Genomic DNA, 26,770 nt, shown 5'->3' on the forward strand with positions numbered 1-26,770 from the left:
CTTCATCTTCAAGTACCACTAAGAAACAAATCCCTAACCGGGCAACTGTGGGCTGACAAGCCGTTTGATCTCCCAGGGACTTTATGTTTGACTCACACAGACATAGCTCAGGAGCAGGCGCGTGTTGTCAGATGAGTAAATGTGCAATTTAGTAATTAGGTCATGGTATGGGTAGCAGCTTTGGTTTTAAGAGTTACATTTTCAAGAAAGTAAAGACTGCAGTGCCATGGTTATGGGCTCTCACCTTGCCCAGACACTATCCAGAAAGTTGAAATTCTGAGTACTGAGTGCAGCAATTCTGAGTACAGAGTACAGCTCCCCGGTGTTATGTACAAACACCCCTGGACCGTCTCAAACATGGCGCTCTGAAAGAGCCTCTACCCAGCTTTGCTACATGAAACTTGCTCACTTTTCAAAAGCATTTAACCTTCCTTTCTTTGTTATTTTTCCCTTAAAACTAACAATATATGTTTTCTATGACACAGGCCCATTGTGTTGACTGAGTATCCCTGTGAGAGAATAAGCAGGGCTTAGCTCTAGCCAAGGCTTGGCGTGTGAGTGTATTCCCTGTGTTAGCCTAATATTCCACCCACACAAATGTACAATCACCCAAATAAATGAATGCTTCATACCTTCCTAGTATGTCATGGAACTTTCTAGTCCATGAAGACCCGAACTTAATTGCCAACAGCTACTCGTGTGCTTAAAATTAGTACTTGCTAACTGTAGTATTCCGAAACCACCAAACAGATCCTCATAAACCTTTAACCTTTTCTAACAAACAAAAGTGACTTCCTTAAAGCCCAAAGCACGTGTCTACCACAAAACTCCTAGAAAACGTTTGACATGCCATTTTCTTGGACAGAATCATTCGGCTAATATAGAAATCATCTATAAGCTATCTTAAGCTATCTCTTGACATCTAAAAAAGACAGAATTGCCGGGCAGTGGTGGTGGACGCCTTTAATCCCAGCACTTAGGAGACAGAGGCAGGTGGATTTCTGAGTTCGAGGCCAGTCTGGTCTACAAAGTGAGTTCCAGGACAGCCAGGGCTATACAAAGAAACCCTGTCTTGAAAAAAAGAATATATGTGTGTGTATGTATGTATGTATGTATGTATGTATGTATGTGTGTGTGTGTGTGTGTATATATATATATATATGTGGAGAGAGAGAGAAAGAGAGAGAGAGAGAGAGAGAGAGAGAGAGAGAATGAATTAAAAAGACAGAATCCCGAATGGAGAGTTTTGTGAACTCTATGGCTGTGCAAGAGACCGGGCAAAGGCCACCAAGCCAGTGGTAGCCAGGCAGCAGGCAGCTCTGAAACCTCACACTCAGTTGCATAAAGCTTGGCCACCTTAGGCCATCTTCTAACTTCTATCTAGCTGCTAAAATCAGGAGTTCATTTTTCCCCTCCGTTTTTTTCTCCATGTTTGAAGGTATTCCTTTCTTTTCCGGCTGTCTGTGTGAGACTATCCTGAGGCCCTTTTAAATGGTCTACAAAGTCTACAAATGGTTTCCTTACTCCAAGGAAACAAGCAAACGTCATCCTACATGGCCCTCATGCCAAACACAGGTACCTCGAGATGGCCTTGTACATCCGCATTCTGATGACAGAATTTTGCTATTCGAACAGGGGCCTCCCCGACTCCCCAGGAAGCAAGCAAACCTACTCCCCACAAGGAAAACACATATAGGTGGATTCGTCTTATATGCACTTTCTGGGAAGTCTGCTGGATTTTCCTCCAGTGCTGGGGCATACACAAGGAAGGGAACCAGAGAGGAATACTTGGGAACTTTGATACTCAGAGGCGTGCTTGTGCACACACGCACATGCGCACTGTAGCTATTAGATTCCTATCCCCTCGGATGCCCCCACACGCGTCTTAGCCGGCACTCACAGGTAAAGCCTGCACTCTTACCCTGGCGAGCGCTTCTTCAATGGTGATCATTTTCTCCTTGACCATCATCATCAGCTGAATCCGCTCCTCGTCACTCATCGTAATCTCGCTGGCTACATAGCCCACATCTTCTCCTGGGGATTAAAAACGGACAAACACAAATGAGGAATGAAGCAGCCCTCCAGCCTGGAAGCCCCTCAGTTTGGGTGAAGGAGGGACGTTTCTCGGGTACCCTGTTGACCGTGCGTGCTATGGCTGGATCAGAGGGATGTAGAGCTAAGCTGCTTGTCTGAGAGCCAAAGCGCATCTCTTTGGGAAGTGCTTGCAAAGACCATCCGTGAGTTACCACAGAAGCAACCCTCCCAAGTGACTGTTGAGTTAGGAATCTCATTAAACACTCGACTTGGTCAGACAGGCATTACAAGGCTTTTTTGGGTTAGTAGTTTACCAGGTGAAATATGAACGAGGAGGAAGGACATCTATCTGTGTGGGAACACAGGAAGTCAAGCCACAGAACCAAGCCTGCTGAGCCTGATTCAACTGCCTTCCTCTACTGTTCTCACAGAAGAGACACATAAAGCAAGCCGAATGCTAAGCATGTCGGCCTCATGGAGGGCAGGGGCTACAGCCAGCTGCATCTGGAAATACTACAGTCACGTGGGCCTGCAGACCATGACAGGTAGACACCATCTAATTCAGAGCAGAAGACCACCAGAACTAGAGAGGAAAAGAAGTTCCCACGGAGTCCTTCTAAAAAGCCTTTTCCCACACGGCAGATAACGCCATTCCTCTTGAGCTCCATTGGCCAGTTGTATCTTTGGTTAGCATGTGGGAAAGAGCTTAGTGATAGTAGTCTAGCACACATATGAACTGCTGACTCTCTATCTATCTATCTACCTACCTACCTACCTATCCATCTATCATCTAAGTATTATTTATCTACCTATCATCTATCTTACCTGTCTGCCTGCCCCTCCCACCTGACTTCTTAATGTCTGTATGCATGTTTCTGTGTAAGTGAATGGCATATGTGGACCCTCACAAAGGGCAGAAAAGGGGAATCAGATTCCCCTGGCGCTGGAATTATACCCAGCTTCAGCTGCCTGCCATAAGTACTGGGACTCATACTCTGGTCCTTTGGAAGAGCAGCAAGTGCTCTTAACCACTGAGCCCTCTCTCTAGGCCCTGCCCCCTCTCTTCACTGCCTTCTTTCTCCACAGCTTTCTAAGTAATGCTTTGTCAGAATACAAAGTCTATTTGGAAGCACGGAGGATGCTGGGTCTCTAACCAAAATGGAAAGCTGGGAGTTTGTTGAGAAATAACTGCCTCAAAGAGGGACAACTAAAAACAGTCACTTGAGAGGCGACTGAAAACCCAGGTGTGCAGAGTAGAAGCTAAAGTCCACGGCCAAGTCTCTGGTGTCTGCGTGGGAGTGGCTGGGGAGACTTCCGGCCAGGAGAGGTCATGTCATTGTTTAAAAGGGAAAGAGTGTCAGGGGTGGACGGCACAACATGTTCATTTATTGATAACTCCTTTCAGACAGACAGGAATGTGGAAGTCAATGTGTCCTGGTTTCCTTTGGATTCTGGGAGAAGTGTAAATTACTGAACCCCGGCTCCAGGGGACGACATATTTATTTGCTATGTAAACAAAAGCAAAGGAGAAGCCTGGAGAAAGGGCAGAACTCCCTTCGACAGAGGCCAGCTAAATTCTCATGCTGTCAGACCCAAAGAGGGTTTCCAGGGGCAACAACCCCATAACTGTCCCTGTCACAGAGCAAAAAGGGTCAGAAGAATGCGAAGGCTCCAAGTGGGGGGTGTGCGCTGGAGGGTCCAAAACTAACAAACAAAGCAAAGATCCCCTTGACCTGGTGGGGTCAGTGCTTGGCAAGTTTAAGAGAAAACAGCAGGGTGGCTGGTGTGAGGGGACATTTGCAGACTTGGTCCCCGGGGTCAGAAGACCACTAGCTAGTCTAGTTATGTTATGTTCTCTTCAAGTTCAAGAAATTCATGGGGTCAAAATCTTGAAGTCATGAAAGGAATGTCGGAAAAGTTGACTATTTCGCAGTTATAAGCAATGAGTTAATCCTACATTGCAGGGGGGAGCTGGGGGGGGGGGGTCCATTTAGATCAGGGATGGGGCTTCTGAGTCTCAAGGCCACATCACTGTACCTTTTGAAGTCTGTCTCATTATTCCTTTTTGGTTCTTTCGGAAATTCTGCCAGAAGTATTTATTTTTCTTCTTCCAATCTCCTTTGCCTTTAAGAAAGAAACAAAGAAAAGGAGTGTGTATGGGGAGTGGGGGGAGGGGGGAGAGGTACACAAGCAGTAAATTCACTTAGTATCAAAAGTAGTCTCTTTCTTACAATGTCAGAGCTTGAACAAATACTCTGATTTCACAAAAGACAGTTTTTTGGTTTGTGAAAGGTGGGAGAAATAGCTGAAAAAATAAAGTGGTTTAAAAGAAAATAAATTTCCTAGTAGCAAAAAGAAAAAAAGGGTGGGGGGGGGAAAAGAAAAGAAAAGTCGAGATAGAGATAAAAAAAGCAACATAGAAGCATCAGAAGGGCAGGGCGGGCGTGTGCTCTTGGGCTCACTTTGAAGTTTGTTTAGCCAGCCTGCCTTCTGCCTTATATTGGGGGTCACTCCGGACCTTTGGTGGCAGCCACAATTATTTCCACTCTACCACAAATAGAAAGCTTGCAGAAGTCCACCTTGTTTTGTTTTCTTCCTGCTGCCTGCTCACCATTGCTTTCTCTTTCTCTTATTGCAAACTTAAGGAAGAAAACACACGGGCTATTTATTCTGCCCTAGTATTCGCTGGTCAGCACAGCTAACCAGCCTGGTTCACTGCAGTGTTTGGTGACACGGATCTATAGCCCAGGTAAGGCATGATCCCCAACTCTGTGATGTTTAGGCTTCTTGGTGACCGAGCTACAGATTAACACAGTCACAAAGACAAGAGAAACAGAGGCCGGTCTTGCTTGGATTTCTCCTAGCTCTCTGCCCCTTTGACCTCCCTCTCGTCTCAGACTAGGATCAGGTGATTCAGCAATGAAAATAAATTTGCCACCGGTAGACATTTTTTAAAATCTATTATGGTTCTAGGAGTTGACAATACAAAATACCTTTTTAAAAGCAAACAGAGAGGCTGGGTGATAGCTTAGTCAGTGAGCAGATTGTAACACCAGCATGAGAAGCAAAGTTCAACTTCCCAGAATGCACTAGCTTGAAGCTGGGCATGGGGCACATATCAAAACCCCATCACCAACCACCAGGCAGACGCAGGCAGGTCCTGGGCCAACCAGTCCAGTGACCTGGTGTGCTCTAGGCCAATGAAAGAGACTGTTGTCTCAAACAACCAGGCTCCCAAGGAATGACAATCAAGTTGTCTGTCTGTCTCTGTCTTTCTACCCCTCTCTGTCTTTGTCACACACACACACACACACACACATACACTTACTTTTAAAAGACAAACATAAGGGAAGACAGTCAGTGAACAGGAAGAAAGTTCTTCATTCTTTAAAAAGAGGAGGCAGTGGCAGCAATGGCTGCCACCATGCTGATGTGGCATGCCCTGCCCAAACTGCAGCTCTGTCTCCATTTGGTTGTCTGTCTGGTTGCCCTGTGACCACTGGAAGCAAGGCCCAGCAAAGTAGCGGCTTCCACAGTCTAGACTGGCGGTGCCAGGCAGCGAAGCATGGAGTAGCCAAGTGAGAACTCCATCTCTGGTGCTCCCAAGCTAGCAAGGGTGTCATTTGTCACAACAGGATGTCCTCATTTAGATGCCGACAGCCCTGGAGGCCTGGGAAAGAAATCCAAGCCCTTCTTCTGCCTTCAGTTCCCTAGGCTCTCAGATCCTCAAGGATCTCAGATCCTAGTTTCGTGGGGTCTGCTGCTGGCAAGCGAACCCTGAAAGCAGACATCAGCCACCAAAAGTGAAAGCAGATTCGGTGTCGCTCATTTGACTTTTCCTTAAGGAGGCGGCTACAGTGCATTTCTCTATCTATAAGCTGTATATTCCCTTCCTTCTCTCTCATATATGTGTGTGCCTCCTGATTAAAGGAGTGTGATCAGAGGCAGCTCAAATTCTGCCTCTGTAAAATGGAGGTAATAAAAGTAGCTAACATCTTTTCAGCACTTACAATTACCCAAACCCTTTGCTATTTAACAGTCTATCTCTCTTAAGTCTCCTGTTTCTCCTCCTCCTTCTTTTTAAGTGCAACTGGGCCTTATGTAGCTCAGACTGGCTTAGAACTCAACACCTTCCTGCCTCAGGCTCCAATGTGCTGAGAGCACACTTGAGTCCTACCCTGTTCACTGCTGGGTCAGCATTTATGATTCAAATCCTGATGGCCAGCGTTCAGTTCTTGTTACCCACCCACCCTCTGGCCTTTGCTATAACAAGAGTAGATCTTATAATCAAGGATATATATAATTTATAATGCCTTGAATGCATATTATTTTATCTACACGTTCCAAATGTCAGAGGGCATCATTAGAGAAACAAAGTTAAGAAATTCTCCTGACAGGGTCATGTGCTCATGACAGAGAAAATTATGAATAAGCTAGCAAAAGGGCTGGTGGATGAGATTATGGCTTATCCAATATGATGCAGAAGGAAGCCTCTCTCTGCTAACAATATTTATCAGGTAGAAATATTCATAAATGGCCATTTTTGAAGACTTGCAAAACAGTATGTAGACCAAGATGCTACTTGTACTTTCAAAAGAACAATCCATGCTGGGCAGTGGTGGTGCACGCCTTTAAATCCCAGCACTCTGGGACTGTCTAACACACTGAGACGTAACTCCCAGTGGATCTCTGAGTTCGAGGCCAGCCTGGTCTACAAAGTGAGTTCCAGGACAGCCAGGGCTATACAGAGAAACCCTATCTCGAAAAAACAAAAACAAACAAAACAAAACAACAAAAACAACAAAACAATTCATAATGGCAGAAAGAGAAGAAAATTGTATGTCAAATACCAGCGTCAGAGAGACGGTCAGCTTAGGCGATACAGTGCTTGGTAAAAAGCACATGGAACTGAGCTTGGATCCTCAGCTCACACAGTAAAAATCACATCATGATGCCATATGTCTATAACCCTAGTGCCAGGGAGAAAGGCAGGCAGGTTTGCCCAGAGGCAGATGGCAAACTGGAGGACATCTAGTGTGCACCTCAACCATACACATACATGCACATACGCACACATATAAACAAACGCACATACATAATCTTTTACAGTATCTATTTCTGAATTGACAGATGATGATAATGATGATGACTTCAGCGAGGTCTATAACTCTACATGTCTAGATATCCTCTATAAGCTATGAAAATGAAATAATTCAGTTAAATATTTAAATCAAGGGCAGTGGTACCTACCTACACAGCCGTCTTCTGAGTTTGATTTATGGAGAGGGTACCTAGGAAAGAAAACACAATGCATATATATTACTAGAGGGCCTTGGTTTTAAGGGATTTTCACAGAAACCTTCCTAACCTGTTGGACCTTGGCCCAACAGTGCGTAACGGAGGCGGGGGAATCTTTACCCGTGCTCTTTCCCATCTCTCTGCTGACGTAATAGAAAATGGATACCATTTTTCAATACTGATTAATAAAAGACCCAGTCTAGACAGGACTTCTATTTAAAAATTAGACTATCGGTGTCACTACAGGTCGTCTGTCTGTGAGCTCAGCACTGGGAATGTTCTTTGCCGCAGGAACGTCTGTAGGGTAAGTGAAGAAGAGTATGTACATCAGAGCAACCATATCAACACCACAGCACAGTGGCTGCTTGGCAGCTGGAAAACAGATCTGTGTACACAGGGAAGGTGGGAGATGCGGTCAAAGTCAGACTCAACGCCCAGGTGGAGGGGCAGCCAGTAGAGAGCTCCTGTAGTTGGTGACTTCCAACTGGCAAGGGTGACAGTTGGTTTTGCCAGATCTTGTAAGACTCAAAATCAAGACAGAGATCTGCCAGTGAGAGCTTCATGCTTTGGAGCCATGGCAGATTTTTTTTTAATGCATCCAAGTTAATCAACCTGTGTCTGTTTGGCATTCTACCTTGAACCAGGCTGTCAGCGTGAGACAGCCGACCCAGGTAACCCCAGGTAATGTGGAATAGTAACAGCCAGTGAGTGAGGCGCTTCTCTGGGAAGAACTCAGACAATACCAACTTAGAGCACGATAGTCGGAGAAGCAAAGAATATTAACATGGGGCGGGTGGCAAGTAGAGATGAGATCAAAATCCTCATTCGCTGGATACAAACTGTAGAGGACAACGTTGGTGCCCTTGGGCATGCCAAAGAGCTTGCATCAGAGGAGAAGTTGGGAACTTAGAGACTTAACACCCAAATCTTCTCTCCAAGTTCACTGCCAAAAAGCAAGATTTAAAAGATGCTTGGCTAAACACTGTCTCTGCTGCCCAGAAAGCCAGTTGTGAGGCCAGGTACTGAGAAATGAGACTGAGAACAGTCAGAGGAAACGTGGCAGAACTGTAAACATCTAACAGAGACCTTGCAGGTCCAGGGGCCTCAAGGATTTAAGGGGCAGAACGGAGAGGGGAGGTTTCTCATGCAGTCCCCTCCTCCCCACCCCCGTGATCAAGGCATTACTTAGATGTCCGGGCACTGATGGTGACAGGTGGGTTGGTACCCAGACCCCGTGAGTAACATAGTGCTCCACACAAATACACCGTCCCACTTCAGTAAGAAAACATACCCATCACCAAATTACGCCCCTCTCCCAAAGCTCTAGACTCTATTTTCCCTCCTCCTTTGTACTGCAAAAATAAGAGATTCAACTCACATCTACCCAAAAGGCTGCCCAGCGGTAGCCATTCTAAGTTCTATAAACATTCAGACAAAATATATCTAACAATATCACATTAGGGACAAAGGTATGGAGAAATGAGGCTTTGGGTTAGAGAGTGGGTGTTTATGAAGAAGGATGCTTGCTGGGACAAAAACCTACCTCGGTTGTTTGAATGTCTGTCTAGCACACCCTGGGTTTGACCCATCACTGCACAGCACTGACGGGAGTTGGTGTTCTTTTGTAATCGAAGCACTTGGGAAGTGAAAGCAGGAGGGTCTCTACTACACCAAGGCCAGTCTGGAGTTGTCTCAAATAAGCAAACAAGGAGGCATCCAAAGATGACGGGTGGGGTCTGGTTGGTCTTGACTGGAGTGCAGGGTACAAGGAGATCAGTAAAGCGTTTCTAGATACGTCTCTGAAAGTCCTCATAGATAGGGAACTAAGGGGAAAGGCTCACCCACCTGAATATGGGTTTTATTATCTAATAGGCTGAAGCCTAGATGGGCTAAAAAGTGGCAAGGTGACAGTCTCCGTGATCAAGGACTCCACAGTAAGTCGACATTTACCAGACATTGTGACGTAAGCACTGTTCTCACCGCATGCCTCCTGCTCTCCGTGCCTCCATCTTACCTCAGTCCCCAAACAAGCCAAAGCAGGAGCCCAAACAAATCTTTCTCTCTTGTTTCCTCTCTGGTCCTTGTCACAACGTGACACAATAATACACACCAGAAGTCAAAAAAGCAGGGACAACTGCAGGCTCATGACCACAGGTAAATTATGAGACCAACAGAGACTGTCAAGACTGAGCCATCGGCTGGCTATGTGGCAGGACATGGAGGAAGGGAATCTTTCAAAGAGTGATCATCTTTGGGCTGTTCGTGAATTCCTAGGATCTGAACGATACTGACCATTGCTAAGAACCAACTACGTGAGATATCTGCAGTGCTGCTTAAAACCAGCACCAATGAGGTCAGAACTCCCCAGCCATTTTTTCTTACACCGAAAGAAATATGTTCTCAGGCAAATGGTCTGCAGAAATCTTTAACTCCTCTGAAGACAGAGAATAGTAGATCTTAATGGATTAAGTGACTTTTAACTATCACTCGATGTATATTCCGATTTTATAGGAAGTGATGGTCCCCACGAGGGAAGGTAGATGGACAGCTTGTTGCTTGGTGGCCACTTGGCAGTCCCTAGGGATTACACCAAGTGGCCTGCTGTGGCCTGGCTGTCTTTGAAATGTATGCCTTTCTCTCTCTGGGTAGAATGAAGATTAATCATTTCAATCCTATCTTTGCTATTTTCGAAAGCTCCTTTCTATCCCAAAGCCATCTTTCCATACTGTCAGACAAATGCTAATGTCCACTCCCATAAATAAAAATGCTTACAAATTTGCCATTAAGGACAGGCTCGTTCTCACTGCTACCCAGACATTACAAAATCTACTCATAGGCTCTACCCCAAAGTACAGACTTTGTTACTTTCATTCACTCTCTTCAAATTATCATGCATGTTGGGTAATTTTATCCTCTGGTTTGTCCATACCCACACTTCCTGCATTGCCCCAGATGGCCTGAAGATGGCACTGTAGATTCTTCTTTCAGCGGTGATCTAGAGCGTGGAATTTTGTTTTTAATTTTTCACAAGTTTACAACACACGGACTGGCTAGTGTGAGGCTCCTCAGCTCACCACCGCTCAAGAGAGAAAAGTGACACCATATGCATTTGGACAGAGCATTTGGACCTGCATAGCTGAAGGTATTGCACCTAGTCTCAATAAGTCTGGGGATGTGATTTCTTGTTTACAGGTCAAGCGGTCCCGGGTTCAAATCCAGGACAAGCCTGTCTTAATTCTCCAGCAGGAAGTCAGAGTGAACGTGTTTTCTAAACTATGGTTAAGACCCCCCCTACATTGCTAATATGTGAACATTTCTCCTTAAGATACCTAAACTACTTTGGCTGTTTTCTAAAGACAAAACTCATTTAAGAAAATTCCTAATTTAAGGAATTATTGGATTAAGAAAAGAAAGAAATCAAGGGCGCATATCCTCAGAACGTGGACCATGTCATTCCTTCGTCCAGGCATTTCCAACCATCCTTCCTTTCTTCCATTCGAATTCAGACCCCAGTGAGTCAGGCACTCGCTGGGCCACAGGGAGATTGGCTAAAGGAGACAGGTGAAGCTTTGCAGCTTTGGGGCTGGGGTGAGGAGGCAGGAAGGGCTGCAGGGTCAGTGGGGGGTAGTGTGGGGGTGGGGATGGGGGGGGGAGGAGTATGGACAGGTGTAGGAGACCTCCCTGAAGAGGTAGCCTTCTTCAAGTAGAGCAGGAGTGGCTGTGACATTCACACCCCAGCGAGGCGGAAGAACACAGGGCGGAAGCGAAGTAAGAGTCTACCTTGGGCCAGTGGCATCAAGTGGGGGAGAGGTGAGAGAAGGAGCCAGGAGCATATGTGAGACCAGAGCTGCAGACAAAAGCTTAATAGATATTAGTCATATTATAAAACAATAGAGACAGTGGAGTATAATACAGAGAGACTGGGGGCTGGAGAGATGGCTAAGTGGTTAAGAGCACCAACTGTTCTTCCAGAGGTCCTGAGTTCAATTCCCAGCAACCACAGGGTGGTTCACAACCATCTGTAATGGGATCTGGTGTGTCTGAAGACAGCTACAGTGTACTCCTATACATACAGGCTGGAGTTAAAACTTGTCAGTGTTTATAGTTAGAGTGCTGCGTCACTCTCAGCCCAGGCTGTACACAGGCTACCCTACTTTCTATGGAGTTTCTTGCATTAGTGAAGACATCCTCATTAGATCACCCACTGGAAGGATGAATAGACACACGTCAGAATGTATTCCCTGAGCCTCTGTAGAATTCAACCTTCAAAATCAAGAAATGTCCTGCGCGATTGCCAAGCCCAGCGCCTTGCAGCATCTCTCATCCCTCCATGTCTCTTGCCTGTGCACACAGGAAGGACTAGCCTACCACACTTGCGTCTAAGAGATGGACTTCAAGGGCGCACTAGAATAGACTGGCCCTGCTCTGTCACGACTAATGGACCGAGTTGCTCTCGAGAACTCGAGATGCTGTTTCCCGATCCCAAATCTAATCATACATGGATACGTGAGAACCAAGTGTTTCGGGGATACTTGAGGAGCTGGCTGCGGGGATGTTGCGGAGACACCTTCTGGTCTGCTGACGGAAGGAAAGAGAATGACCACAGTGTGTCCGACTCATTTCTTCTTGTAGCTACATTTAAGTATCCTAAGGTGCACCCAGGCAAAAACAACCCATCTCACTTTCACATGTGGAGACCAGCACTTAGCAAAAGCACAATAAATGTCGACGTTCAAAGAAAGTCCTAAACTTACCCCATGCCAGGCTTAGTGACGCTTCACTGTAACTAAACAAACAAACATACCTGTGCACACACACAAATGCAGTTATAACCTAATTTGTAAAAAGCAACATATGTTATACATTACTTGAAACCTGTACTTACAGAGATTTTTTTTTATGGCACAATAATCTTAAATCTCAGGATATAAAACTTCGGCGCGAGTTTTCTCCCTGCTGAATTTTGAATCGGGGATCTTGCTGTTCCTGTTATTATCCAGCATCACCACAGGCTGCCCAAGTGCCCCCAAAGCTAGTCACCTGCTCCTCGGGAAACAGAGAAGGGACATAGCTGTGCTACATGGTGGTAAGGCTGAGAAAGAGCCTTGCTAGGTGTGTGATAGTTTGGGGCTACACTTTGAGCATTAGAAAGGCAGAGGCAAGAGTTCAAGGCTAGCCTGGGCTATACAGCTAGACTCTTGTCTTAAAAACAGCTGACTGATCTTAAAGAAAGCAATTTCCTTTTTGTGAGCTACGTAAGTATAATTGATATTGTGCTTGGTAATATATACATACTAGATATGTATGGTATTTTTAATGTTTTTATTTATTCTTGGAGAACTTATACACGATTTTGTCATATTCTTTACCCTCCAGGGATGGGGCCTGCACTGCAGTGTGGTTGATATAGTCCACTGGGCAAAAGTAACTGATTTTTTTTTTTTTTTTTTTTGGTTATCAACTATGATAGCTTCTTGGCTAGCAGTGGGACTTTGTGTCCACTTCTATATGCAAATTTTCTGAGACAGAGTTTCGTGTCCCATGGCTGGCTTCTAACTTGATATGTGGCTGAAGACTGGCTTTGAATTTCTCCTTTTTTCTGCCTCCATCTCCCAAGCACTGAGACTATAGGAAGGCGCCACCCACCCCATAATCACGGTAGGCAAACAATATACAAACTGAGCCATCGCCCCTGGCCTAATGAATATTACCCATAAGATAGCAAATCCATTTTTTATCTCGTGAACATTCTTCTCTATTTAATAGAAATAAACACGGAACAATATTCAGCTAATACCATCTACTACCTGCCATAAAAACTCAAGAGGTCACCCAGCTGCAGGGACAAGACTGAAGTGAGGTCAGAGACAGAAAGCCTGGGCAGTAAGGAAACGCTCACTTTCAAGGTTGGGAAGAGACAGAGGCTGGCGCCCCCTAGTGCTCAGTCCTGCGTAAGTCTCTTGCTTGAGGCCAACCGTGGGCCTTCCTAGTGGAAAGTCTGCATTTCACACACATCTCAGTGCAGTCAATTCTCCAACTGTGAGGGAGAGTAATTCTCCCCCGGAGTCTTAGAACTCCATAAACATCTACTGCAAACAGCAACACCAGTCATATTTTATCAACCCAGTCAAAACACTCTCTTATTCAGACATGTTTTGTTTGTTTTTCATTTCAGAGTCCTTTCTCAGCTAGAACTTTCTTCTTCTTGTCTTTAGTTCAGCTTGCTGGCTTTTTGTTTTGTCTGAGAGAGCATCTCACACTGTGGACCATGCTGGTGTCAAATCCACAGCAACCTTCAGGTCCCAGATTTCTGGGACTGTAGGTACAAGCCACCATTCTCAGCTTTGGCCTGTAGTTTCTGGCTTTCTGCTTAACAAAGTAAAAAGTCACCTCCATAAATGATCAAGGCGCCTCGTGTAGTGTGAAATCCAAGGCAACAAGCCCATCCCAGGATAAGAGTCACATGCTGTGAAGTCAAGCAGATTTGGGGAGAGGCATATTCACACCTTGATGACGCTGGGTAAAGTAGCTATAGTAAAATGGCTCCTACCTTACTAGGCTGTTGGTAGATGATCTGAGTGCATAAATGGAAACACCTTCTGTGGTGCCTGCCCCTTGGGAATATCCTTGTAAATGACACCTATGTAAATATCCATCAGAGCCATAGGCAAACTGAAGCCTCCAGCGTATTCTACAAAGCTCACCTTTGCGGCTCCAGCACACAACTCTGGCATACACCGCCTCCGCTAGACTAAGCCATTTCTGGTCACTGAACTGTCTCAGTGCTAATTTGTTTTCATGTCAACTCCTCTCCAGTATTTTGACATAGTTATTTCTTTTTCTCATTTCTAGAAGCGACTTATTAGAATCCCAACATAACATACACTCGGTGATGGAGTGCGAAGTCAAATGTTCTTCGGTTTATTTGTGGCGTGATATTATTTCCATTTGTTTATATCTTATTGTCGGGTGTGTGGAAGCAATGGCTCACTGGTAAGAGTGCTTGCTGCTCTTCACAGGTCCAGCATCAGGGCCCTAACATCTACATCAAGCAGCTGACAACCACCACCTGTGACTCTGGGGAACCCCACGCCTTCTTCTGGCCTCTGAGGGTATCAGTGTGTGTGTGTGTGTGTGTGTGTGTGTGTGTGTGTGTGTGTGTCTGTGTCTAAAATTTAAAGACTTTTTAAAAGTTTTTATATCCTACTGTCTCCCAGTCCAGTATTTAGCTTGGTAAAGAACAGTATATATTAATTTCTTTTTACTAAGGCTGAGAAGTTTTTTCAATATGGATACATTTCCTAGAAAATTATTTGAATCCATCAATTATGTCACATTAACTTTCTACAAGTAATGGCAGGCTTTTCAAGTTTATGAAATATAATTGTTGTCACAACAGTACAACCAACCCACTCTTTAATTCTGCTATTTACAGATCTGGGATGGTTAATTTTAATTGTCAACTTGGCACAACCTAGGATCACCCAAGGATAAACAGTCTTAATGAAGGACTACGGAGATCAGGTTGACCTGTGTGCATGTTTGTGGGAGATTGTCTTGATTACACATACACTGATCCGTGAAGATTCAGCCCACTACGAGTGGCACCATTCCCTAGGCAGGGAGCCTTACACTGTAGGAGTAAAGAAACATAGCTCTATACAAGTATGCATAAACTTATTCTCCCTCTACTCTTGCATGTGATCTAGATAAGCTGCTTTGAGTGTTTACACTAGCTTTTCTGCAATGACTGACAGCAACCTGGAATTACAAGTGAAACAAACAAACAGCCTTTCTCCCCTAAGCTGCTTTTGGTAAGGCATTTTATCACAGCTCAGAAAAGAAAGGACAAGGTCCTGTTACCACATGGCATAAATTCTTAGGCCCAGAAACTGCTGAACGCACATGGAAGACATTTGAAATCTCAATCTATGACCTTTTACAATTGTAACTTTTTCTACCTCATCTCTTTTCCATAATTTCCTTGGTTCTAATTATCCTCAAAACCACTTTAAGTAAGGCTACTCCTTTCATGAGATGTCTCAAAAGGACACTGGATTCAGAAAACAAGGAGATGACCTGCATGGTGCGTAGCGCATGCCTACACATGCTAAGCACTAACTTAATAAAAACCCGATGAAGAGCAGTAGCTCTTCTTCCTCGGCTTTGACTCATGCTTCTCTCAAACCTTCTTAAAATGTTCTTTGCCTTCTCAGCTTGGGTTCTCTGGCACCTCTGGGGTGGACAAGTTCTCCAAGCCAAAAAGCAGAGTTCCAAGCCTTCTGCAACTGAAAACCCTTCACAGAGATGCACTCAACGGATGTCCATCTTTTCATGCACCAGCTAGTAACTTGTCCTGCAAGTTAATGATTCAGGCAGGTCACTGGCAGAAATGCAAAACTTTCACATCTGGCGAGCAGCCAAATGCCATCTATCCACAGTGGAAGTCTGAGGCCCGACTGTGTCCGGGCTACAGGCTTATGAAGGCCAGGACTTACGGGCAGAAGGATGGAGGAAATCACCTTGTGACATGGTTTCAGGTTAAGGGTTAGAGACATGCAAAAACCAAATCCAGGACAGGTTTGTTTATATCCTTATCGGCATGTTGTCCCTCAATTCCCAGGGGCCTCTCACTGAGGCTTACTTTTCCATATGGGCCATATTTTTCCCTTATTTTCTTCTGTCTCTTCCCCCTTCCTCTTTGTATCTCTGTTTCCCTGTCTTGGACAGATTCGAATGTAGGCAAGGCTGCCTCAAACTTACTGTTTAGCCAAGGGTGATCTTGAACTTCCAATCCCTCTGTCTTCACCTTCTGAATGCTAGAATAGCAGGCATGCACCATCACATAGGGCTTAATACATTGCTCGAGGAGGTACCAAGGGCCTTATGCATGCTCTGTAGGCAAGCACTCTACCAAGTGATGAGCTACATCTCCAGCTCTCCTATTTTTCTTCATTTGTGACTCAATGGTTCAGAACTAAGAAAGAAGTGACTATAAAAAGGGATACATGGATGCTAGCTTTGCTGGTAATAATCATTGATAGTAACAGAATGCAACCCAGTATCTATGATAAATGCCTTTCCAGTTCCTCCAAATGAAGCAATCAATCTTCAGAACATCTTTATGACACACTGGATGGCCCATAATATTTTAAGTAAGATCATATAGAAAGGAATCATGACCGATTATTTTCATATAAAAATGATGTCAATGATGGCTTGTTGTTTGCTTGGTAGAGATAATGAAGTTCTGTGTTACTTGATGAGGGAACTACATCACAGTCCAGTACACAGCTTCCATGAGTCCACAATTAATCAAGTAGATTTCATTAACTTGCTCTAAGGTAATAAATTAACTTGCCTTCTAACTCAATAACTTTTCTCATTTTCTTTCTTCCTGCTAGATAGAGTCATGATTTGGGCTGGGTGGGCAGCGTACTCTGTGAAACATTTTCTTGGACTCCCTTGCAGCTAAGGGAGATCAAGTATCCCCTCACGAAGGAAAGAAACGCTAGAATTTTCTGGTAGTTTTAAGAAAGTTAGCATTTGTGTGATTAAAAGAACTATCTCAATATATACACCCTCTTCCTTTGCTCTCCTTCTCTACTGTGTCTGAAACACAGGATGCATACCTAAGTAGTCATCAGTTACCATAAGGAAGGGAATCACACTTGATGGTGTAGCAGAGAGGAAGGAATTCCAGCTCAACCAGTCTTGGAATTCTGCCCTACAGGGTCCTGGCTATAGGAGAATGTGCAGCTATTTGTCAGTGCTGAGGGTATATTAACCTGAGGGTATATTCATAACAAACACAGTTGGTTAGTGAAGTAAGAGAGAGAGAAACAGACAGAGAGAGACAGAGTGAGAGTCAGTCATGGTAGTCCATCCCAGGTAATCCGAGTACTCGGAGGCTGAGGCAGGAAGGTCATGAATCGTAACCTGAGCTACAGCACAGTAAGACAGGGCTCTGTCTAAACACAAAACAACCAAACACAATGAAAAGAAAGCAACAGAAGACAAACTTTCACAAAGCACTGGTCTGGGCGGTTGGCATGCATAACTCATCATCTTTCAGGCCCATGGGGACCCTGAGAAGTACGCAGGTGAAGGTACCAAGGCCCGGGTGCTTAGTTAAGGGACCTACCCAAGGCCACGCAACTGACACAGTACTCCCTTGTCTATGTGGGTTTTTTGCTTCCTGAAGTTTCTGTTACCCATGGGCAAATGTGGTTCAAAATATCGCTATTTTTGAGTAATCTTACAAATGAACAATTTAGAACATTGAAATAATTTCTGGGCGGAGACTTGGGACAGCAATAAAACACTATACTTATAAATGATAGACAAAAAAACAATACTGTAATGCAGTGTATTAGAGGGGAGACAGCTGTTAACTGTTGAGTTGTAGCGCCAAAAGGTAAACTCGGCTCTTCAAAATGTTTAGCCTAGTATTTTTTTAATAAAAGCTGGGATCCATGAAGGCAGAGGTCACATCATCACCCTCCCCACTATCTTCAAAGTGCTGGGTCCAATACAGTGAGCTCATAGTGTTAGCAATGAACAGGCAATACAGGTTTGTAGATCAGCCTCTGAAACCTGAAGCCTCATAGCAAACTTTGGCCTTTGGCTCAAAAACAGACACATCATTTTTCTCATCATCACCACCATCATCATCATCATGTTTGTCGTATTGAAATATGTCTATTTCCAGCACCAGCATGCAGTTAACCTGTAAAGCCAGAAAAGGGCTACCGGTGCCCTGGAGCTGGAGTTGTGAGCTACCTGGTATCCCTGCTGGAAACAACTACTAACTGCTAAGCCCATCGTCCCAGCCTCAAACTCTGGCTTTTGATGACTCCTCAACAGGCATACAAATAAAGGCGGAAAGAGCCGTAAAGAACCTTGAATAGCTTGTTCATACTATTTACTGCTCCTAGTCAATCTCTCCGCCTTCATTTTACAGCTCCCTGTGAACTTCAGCTTTTATTTAGGTTTTTATGTTTTCAGAATTACTGGGTTTGTCTAAAGAAAAAGAAATTAAACAAAACAGGGCTGGGGGTGTGTCTTTTCTCCTCAAAAATCTACTTTCCACAAAACTAAAGGGAAATATAAGTAACTTTATATGAGCTTAAATAGTCTAAGAAGAAGAAAAATGAATAAACCAAAACATGTAGGACTACGGAGTGTAGCTTAGGGGCGAGCATTTGTCCCGTGTGAAGGCTCAGTGTGATGCCCACACTGCAAAACACAAAGGAAACAAAACAGTTAAATAGTTGCTACTCGTTTTGTGTTTGCCACAAAATTATTTTTCCCTCTAATTCTGCTTGAGGAGTTTCTAAAAATGTGTAATAAATATATTGGGGGTGGGGGATGGGGGAGAGGTTTCCCAGCAAGGAAGCCTGGGTTGGAGCTTGACTGAACATATAGACAGGCCAACTCTGCATTCGGCTCTGGAGACCAAGTAGCTATCAGACCTGCAGGCCTGGAGAGCCCGGGTGCAAATGGTAGCATTTGCTACTTACCATTCTTGGCCACGGGAACTCTGGGTAATGGATCCCAGGTGAGGCGAGCTGAGTTTCCTCACAAAGCTATTATGCCCTACAGGGAAAACAAGCCTCAAGAGGCAGTCTTTACCAGGTTTGGCCTCAGGGTGGGGAGGAGCGAGGATGAGAGGAAGAAAAAAGAGACTCCATTCAATTATCTCCTCCCCGGTTTCCATGGTAATGGCTCCGGAAGCAGGTCGGAACTTTCTCAGTGGAAGCAAACAGGAGCTCCCATTCACCAGCACCCAAGCCTGCTGGCCACACTAGCCGCTTGTGCGGACGCCCAGGCAGGGACAGGGGGTTAAGGAGCCTTTCTTCTGTCACCTGCTCCGGGGACAGGAGCGGTTGGGGTGCACTGGTGAGACTGCCGCTGAAGGTCAAAGCCAGAGAACTCTGGGTAGGAGCGACCCTTACTCTCCTTGCTAGAGGCCCTTCTGGAGACCACGGTGGGAGCCTCCTGCCTGCCCTACTTCTAGCCCGCAGCACAAACAAAGTGGTGACCTGAATCTGGGTCCCTTCCACGGTGACTGCCAGCAGAGCCACTGGAGTTTTGTTTTCTCCCCGACACTTTACATTCTTTGACAGAGACAGGTGATGACATATTTGTGAGAACATCTAAACACAATGGAAATGAGACCCTCGCCTTTCCTGGCTCGTCATATCTTATTTTGAAATTCCTCAGCATTATCTTAGTCACTCATGTGTGAAAGCCCACTGGGCAGTACACACACACCCCCTTATCTTATCCGCAGGCTGCTTTTACCTCGCCTTTGGATGGCTTCGTATCCCACCCGCTTCACAGTCCGTGGTTGTATCCAAGGCAAGCATAGCAGCACCTGCTAGAGAAGAACAGGATGCCAGGAAGCTCTGCCACGCTCGTCATGAGCATAGGACCCCCCTGCGCCAGATGACTGCCCCCCCCTAAATTCCACCTGTGTTTGAGAGACAGAGCCCTAACATGTGGCTGATGATAAGACTCTGGTTTGGGTAGCATTTCCTAAAACCCAGCTGGCTGCCTAGCACTCCACTGTAACACCCGGGTCTGTCTCCAGGGTTTCACAACTGCGGACTACTCCACCAGCCTGTGGGTTGTCCTTTCTACCACTTCAGCTGTTTCCCCAGGTGTGGATATGGGTGGAAGAATGGTGTCAAAGAGAGACAGACAGGATAGTACCAGCTGGGTTCTTTTCCATTCCTCCCCGCCCCCATCCTTATAACCCCCACATTTGAGTGGGATGAGAATTTCAGTCAAGAACAGAATGCTGAACAACCCAGACACAAGTAACCCGGCCACTCCTAATAGTGCCCTGTCTGTCTGGTTTCATCTAGACAAGGCTGTGATTCCCAGCTCGGAGGTACTCCTTAAAGCACTAATGACAGAATGAGCCAGTGAGTTAAAGCATTAAGCTACAAGCACGGGTTAAAAGAGGCCCGGCGAGTTTCAGATTTTCAGGCTTCCCACCACTGAGTCAGGCTGCACTGAAGCCATGGGACATCCACTTCTCACCAATAATGGTCCTTCCCACACTGTGGGCCTCCTGGGCTACCTTCTGAAGGCCCACCAAGAGCCAGATGCGAATGCAGACGTTCTCCAAGCAGCCTTGCTGGTCCTGTCTTGGGCTTGGAATTCACTTCTTCTCTGTTCTGCTGAGAAACCCTGCAGGAGTTTTCAGCTCCCTCCTTAAGAACCTGACATGGAGTAGGCTGGCACAGCTCCACTGCATCAAATCTTCTAGAATTCTCTTCCCTTCATGGATTCCGGGGTGGGCCACCGCGGCATTTTCTGGGAGGTGCAGACAGCGGAGGTGGAGGGAGCCACTTTCTCTCTGCCCTTCAAGGTCAGCACAGGCATGAAGACCAGCCGTGGCTAGCAGGTGTCACTGCTGCTCCCTTGGGATTTGGGCAGCCTGGGACAGCAACTGGTCTGTGTCGCTCATAATCCTGTTGACTTACAGACTCGAGGCATGTTGACTTGGGGTGGGGGTGGGGAAAGATACCAAAAACTCCTGCGGTCCTCTTCGAGGATGGATTTAAACATTCCCTTGGGGATGCTGACAGACGCTGTGGACGCACACCCATCCTGGCTGGCTGCAGTCTGTCTTGTTTCTCCCACTTTACATGCATACATTACAAGCTATGCCATCTGACAGTGGAGGAACTGCCTCACCCAGACTATGGAACCAGCCCCTACTAACGCATGTGGTCAAATCCCAGAAGAGCATACAGTGTGGGCATGCTGCCTCACTGAGATCCTAAGTTATACAGCCTTAAATGCCCACCCTCCAAAGTCCTCCCCGGCTCCTCTTTCCCATGATGCTTTGCACGCTGCCTATCACTGTTTGTTTCTATCTTCCTACTTCCGGGATCTCGTAGGTTTGTGCATAAGCCTGAAATGGGGGCAGTGTTTATTAAATTAAGTCTTATTAGCTGCCTAGCCCATCGAGGGTCTTTCCAAAGGATATTACTCTTTTATTCTCCAAGAAGTAAGGAAGGCCTTGCTGCCTGCAGACAAATGGGCCTGGATAGGAGGTTTTGATCTTCCTCGGCCAAGTCTCATGGTCTTAGCAATCATATAACCTTTCTGTACCTTGGTCTCCTTAACTATAAGCCCATCCAAATTATAGATTAGTTAGCAGGATTAAAAAGATATACAAAGCTGGGCAGTGGTGGCACACGCCTTTAATCCCAGCACTTGGAAGGCAGAAGCAGGCAGATTTCTGAGTTTGAGGCCAGCCTGATCTACAGAGTGAGTTCCAGGACAGCCAGGGCTACACAGTGAAACACTGCCTCGAAAAACCAAAATAATTTAAAAAAAAAAAGTGAAAAGAGATATGCAGGATGGAGGTGGGGGGTGGAGAGATGGCTCAGCAGTTAAGAGCACTTTCTGCTCTTGCAGAGGACTTGGGGCTGGCTCCCGGCACACATACAGTGGCTCACAACCATCTGTGACTCCAATTCTAGGGGATCCTATGCTCTCTTCTGACCACCACAGGCACCAGGAAAGTGTGCTGTGTACTTACACACATATAAGTAAAACACTCATGCACATAAAACAAAAATAAATAAATCTAAAAAAGGAAAGAGAGGCACATGGATCGCTTGGTAAACTCCAGTCAAGTCCCCTCTTATTCTGCCTGTAGCCTGCATATAGATGTGAACTGTTTTCCCTTCCTTCAGCACTGGCCCAATATTCTCTTCACTTCTAGGGCAGGAGGACAGACAGCAGCCACATCTATGTGTTAAACATCCTTGGCTGCAGTGCCCATCCCCCTCCAATGGCAGCACACAGCCTGCCACCTCGCAGGAAGCAACCCGGGCACGTGGCCTCCAGCTGGGGTTAGGCCAGCTGGAGCTCACTGATCAGACAGAATGAAGAGCAACAAACAGCCTTCTCGGTCAGGAACAGCTGAGGCAGGGAACATTAGTACAGCTGCTGTCCATCCCCCAGTCCCTGCATTCAGGAATGTCGAGCCCCTCAAATATGCCACGCAATGGCGTGCACACATGTGGACACAGAGAAACGCACAAACACAGACTTCAGCACGCTGAGCACATTGGGCTCCAGCAAAGTGGCTGTGATTTCTTAGCTTCTCCTCCAACTTGTGAAATTGGAAAGGAAACAAAGTCAGGTGGAATAATGAAAGTTTAAGTGGCCACTGATTGGTTCTGTGTATGGCCCCATCCATGACAGATGCCCTAAGGACTTCTGCTGGGAGCAGCACAGCCCCCTAAGGTGAGGGGACAAGCTAGGTACTATGCTGGGTATGGGCCAGCCCTTGGGAAGACCTGTTACTGTGTCCAACTAATCTATTAGGAGCTCAAAGCTTAAAAATTTCAAACCCACTGTTTCTGATCATGAGGCTAGCAGAGCTGAAGTTCAGGTATAGATTCTGCTGGGCTCTAGAGCTCATACCAACCACGGAGGCAACCCCAACATCACTGAGGTCAGCAAATGGAAGGCACTTGAAGTAAAGGAGCCTCCAGAGGCTTCTCATCCCAGCAAGGTGGACGTGTACAAGGGAAAGCCCAGACTGGTGAGCTGTCCTGGATGAATCAGAGCGGGGCGAGCCTTCCCTCAAACTCCTGGACAGGACCTTGCCCTTATGCCCTTGGCCTTCACATACATGGTAATTAGCAAAACTATTAAGGCAAAAGAACACACAGCCCATATGCTAATACATGGCTTTGGTCCAACACACTTATCTCCGGAACCTAACCTATGCTGACTACAGTACGAGGACCGAATTATGATAGCCCAGGCCGTCCTGGTTCTCTATGGTACTGTGTCCACCTCCCAAGACAGAGAGACTGCAGAGAAGCCAGCCCATCTCAAACAGGCAGGATAACTAGTTAACTTGTTCAAGGGCACAACTCATGTGACTTCCTCAGACCCAGGCCTGGAGCATGCAGGCCTGTGCCTCATGGGAATACTGGTGGCCCATCCCACCCCACATCCCTGTCACAAACAGGATGTAGAGACAGGATGCATTAGTCTCAGCTCCAGAGGACACGGCTTGACCTGGATTTCCTAGCTATCTCAGGCCCTGATTTGTTCTTTTTAGTGAATACGTTCTACTTCCAAGGATGAAGAACCTCTCCACCTGTGAACTCCCACATCCAGGAAGGTAGTGCTGAACCCTGGTCTTGTTGCAGAAAGGTCTACATGACACCAGACAACTCACCCTGTTCACAGGCGGGGGAAGCCCCAACGCCCTCCTAGAGCCACGCCCACAACCATGCCTGTAGAGAAATACTATACTACAAAGGGAATAATTTCTTACAAGTTTCTAAAAGAGTTAGATGGTAAGTTACCAAGAACCAGACACAAGGGTCTATTATTAATAGACTTAATATAATAATTGCACTATCAATATAATAAATTCTCTTTCAAAAGTACATTTTCTTTCTGTTTATATGACACATTTACAAATATATATACACACACACACACACACACATATATATATATATATATATATTAACCAAGCTGATGAAGACAAGAACACATTTGTGCACACAGAGACCCACACACAAACGGTGACAGTAGCATTCTTCCCAGAAACCAAAGGTGAAAACGATACAAATGCCTATCAGCCAGTCATGGGTAAAGCGAAGGCCATATGGGCATGCGTAGGGGAATGCGTGCATGCATACAGTGCCGCAGAAGCTGCAAACTGTTGGAAAACAGTAGGGTAAGTGACAGGAAGCCAGCTACCGACTACTGTGGTGACGTCTTTGAAACTCTGAGCATACTAGACACAGCTGAACAGCATCCTTATTGCCTGTGTGCAGTGCCAGCCATCAAACCCAAGGCCACACAAGAGTGTTCTACATTCCCTAACTGTGTCCTTTTAATGGAAGGACTGCAAGGCATACGAATTACAGCTCAATAAAGGAATTACCAAAGATGACATAAAAGCACTTCTTCAACCAAATAGCTTCTTTCAGAAGCTAAAAGAATTGAACAAGTATGGGGTTTTACGTGATGTTATGCGGTGTTTCTGCTTGAAGATGAAGACAATGAGAGGAGGCCTGAAGGGTGCAGGATGGAATCAGGAGGAGACTGTCCAGAAACAGATGGGAGGATAGTGAAAGCTGGGAGTCTCTCCACTAAGTTGTTTTTAAGATGACCTTTAGTGTTCGTTATTGCAGGCAGAAAGCATGTCATTAAGCGAGTTTCAGTTTGGGGAGACACTGATACATGCTAGGAAATGCCAACTAAGAGGGGTCTTCTGCACAAGTCATGTCATGCCTGGGAACAATCCGTTGTCACATCCTATTTCAAAGAACCCAAGTCATGGAGTGAGCTTGACGCACGTATCAAATGGGCTCTAATTCGCAGCCCCAAGAAGATCCAGAGGAGGAAGCTTTAGCTTCCTGCCAGGCCGACTCCTGTGAGGTTCAAGAACATAATCACCAGCGCCATGGGCAAGGGCATGAACTTGAGCCATATTAGACACATAATAGCAAAAGATAAGACTACAGAGTACTTACTGTGCGTTAGATAGCTTACTAAGTGAGGTAATTACTATAATTACATCCCATTTAGTCAAGGAACTGGCCCCAGGATTGCAGAGCTGGTGCCCAAATCCAAACCCCAAGTCTGGAACCAGGCAGGTCATCCCTACCCGATGGCCAAAGGGACACCAAGACTGGACCGGCATGTCTGTGTCCAGCTCTGGAACCTTAGGCAAGCAAACTGCTCTCAAAAATGGTATCTCCTTCCAAGGAGCTCATGAACCATGGAGTGACAAGAGGCGATTAAATGACTAGTATAAGAATAACTGGCTGGTGTCAAGGATGAATCCAGAAAGACCCCGCAGAGCCCGAAAGCTCATAGTTGAATTGCCGAGGACAGATGGGTCTTACTCAGGTAATGACGAGAGGTTTAAATTATATGTTTCAACATGTCATTCCTGGCTAGTGGGGTTGTGTTGGCAGGTTATGGAACCTCTGAGACAGAACTCATGGTGAGGGATAGACTTTTAGGCTTCGGTCTGACCCCCTATTCCCAGCGGGAGCCCTCTGGTTCCTGTTCAGCTACCAGGATGTGGCTGGCTGCCTCATATTTGTGCTGCCAGGGCTAGAAGCTGGCACTACCACTGTGCTCGCCACACCGAGATGGCCTGAATCCTCCGAATCCTGTGCCAAGATAAATTCCTCCTCAAACTGTTTCTGTTGGCTCTTTGGTCACAGCAACGCAAAAGTATCTCACACAGGGGAACATCCCACGGAGACGGAGAGCAAGTTCAGAGGCTAAGCACACCACACAACAAGCCCAGCCTGAGGAACCTGCCTGGGGAGCGGGTGACACAGGGCATGAGGTTACCTAGTGGGTGGAGAAGAGAATATGACACACTGGGCTCGAAGAGAAGAAGGAAGGAAGCCAAGTCAGAAGTGCAGGGTGGGTCGGGGGGAGTCAGGCACTGAGCAAGAACTCAACCAGGGGCAACTTCCCTGAAGACAGGAAGATGGAGAAGAAAGGCCAAAGGAGTACACAGCTTTCTAAGCATGGGAGAGGGGTGTGAAGGGAAGAGGGGTTAACTAGGTGGGTGATAGGAAGGTGACACATTAGGAAAAGTCCTCAGCTGCCAGACAGGGCAGGAAAGCAGTGCTGAGCTTCACACATGCGTGGACAGGCCATTCATCCATCACCAAGTATGTCTATCCCATCCACTGCTGGAGCACAGAATCTGCTCTATTGCCACCTTTGGCTCCATTTATTTATCTGCCTTTTCTATTGCCCTATATATTTGGACTTTTCCTGGCCATAAAAAGTTCAAGTGTAGTCACTGGAATGGAAAAAGGTGAAACTAAATCAGCGAATGTTCAACTCTGGGGAAAGACTTAGTAAGAAACAAGTTATAAATACTGGCCGACGGTGAAGCTTTGCGATTTATTTTAGACTTTGCCTCCGTGGAGAGATAAAGGCCGGAGGTCCAGCTTAGGTCTCAGTGAGTGTCTATCTGGCACCTGTTTCCACGAGCAGCAGACCGTAGGTTGTAACTGCGTTTTACCTAATGCAAATGAGCCGCCTGACTCCATGTCTTTACCTTTCTCATTGAGACCAAACACCTGGCAAGAAAGAAGCAGGGAGGGAGGGAAGGGTTTACTTTGGCTCAGGCTTGAAGGGATCCAGGTCATGATGGGAAAGGCAGGAAAGCAGGGACTTGAGCTGGCCAGGCCTGTATCCTCTGCCTGGAGGAGGGAGGGGTGAGTGCTGGTACCCAACTGGGTATGCAAATTGGGATCCCAGCCCCTAGAATGATGCCAACCACAATTTAAAGTATGTCTTCCCTCCTGTCAAACCTTTCCAAAACACTCTTATAGAAGCTCCGCCCCCAGGTGTTTCCATGGTGATCTACATCCAATCAAGTTGACAACTAACTGATGAT

The 26,770-nt window shown here is 46.0% G+C and overlaps 1 protein-coding gene across 4 annotated transcripts in view; it reads right to left on the reverse strand.

The window, feature by feature from the left end:
* Sash1 (SAM and SH3 domain containing 1) overlaps window positions 1–26,770 on the reverse strand; it is a 223,392-nt gene that overhangs the window by 60,060 nt on the left and 136,562 nt on the right. For all 4 annotated transcript variants that reach the window (XM_030245256.1, XM_006512837.3, XM_030245255.1 and 1 more), the window contains exons 5-7: window positions 7,285–7,325; window positions 4,072–4,158; window positions 1,922–2,034 (exon numbers count right to left, since the gene is read on the reverse strand). In XM_030245256.1, coding sequence (XP_030101116.1) covers window positions 1,922–2,034; window positions 4,072–4,158; window positions 7,285–7,325 — 241 coding nt within the window. The remainder of the gene's footprint in view (window positions 1–1,921; window positions 2,035–4,071; window positions 4,159–7,284; window positions 7,326–26,770) is intronic.

Source organism: Mus musculus, chromosome 10 (genome assembly GCF_000001635.26).
Source record: "Mus musculus strain C57BL/6J chromosome 10, GRCm38.p6 C57BL/6J".
Taxonomy (NCBI): Eukaryota; Metazoa; Chordata; class Mammalia; order Rodentia; family Muridae; genus Mus; species Mus musculus.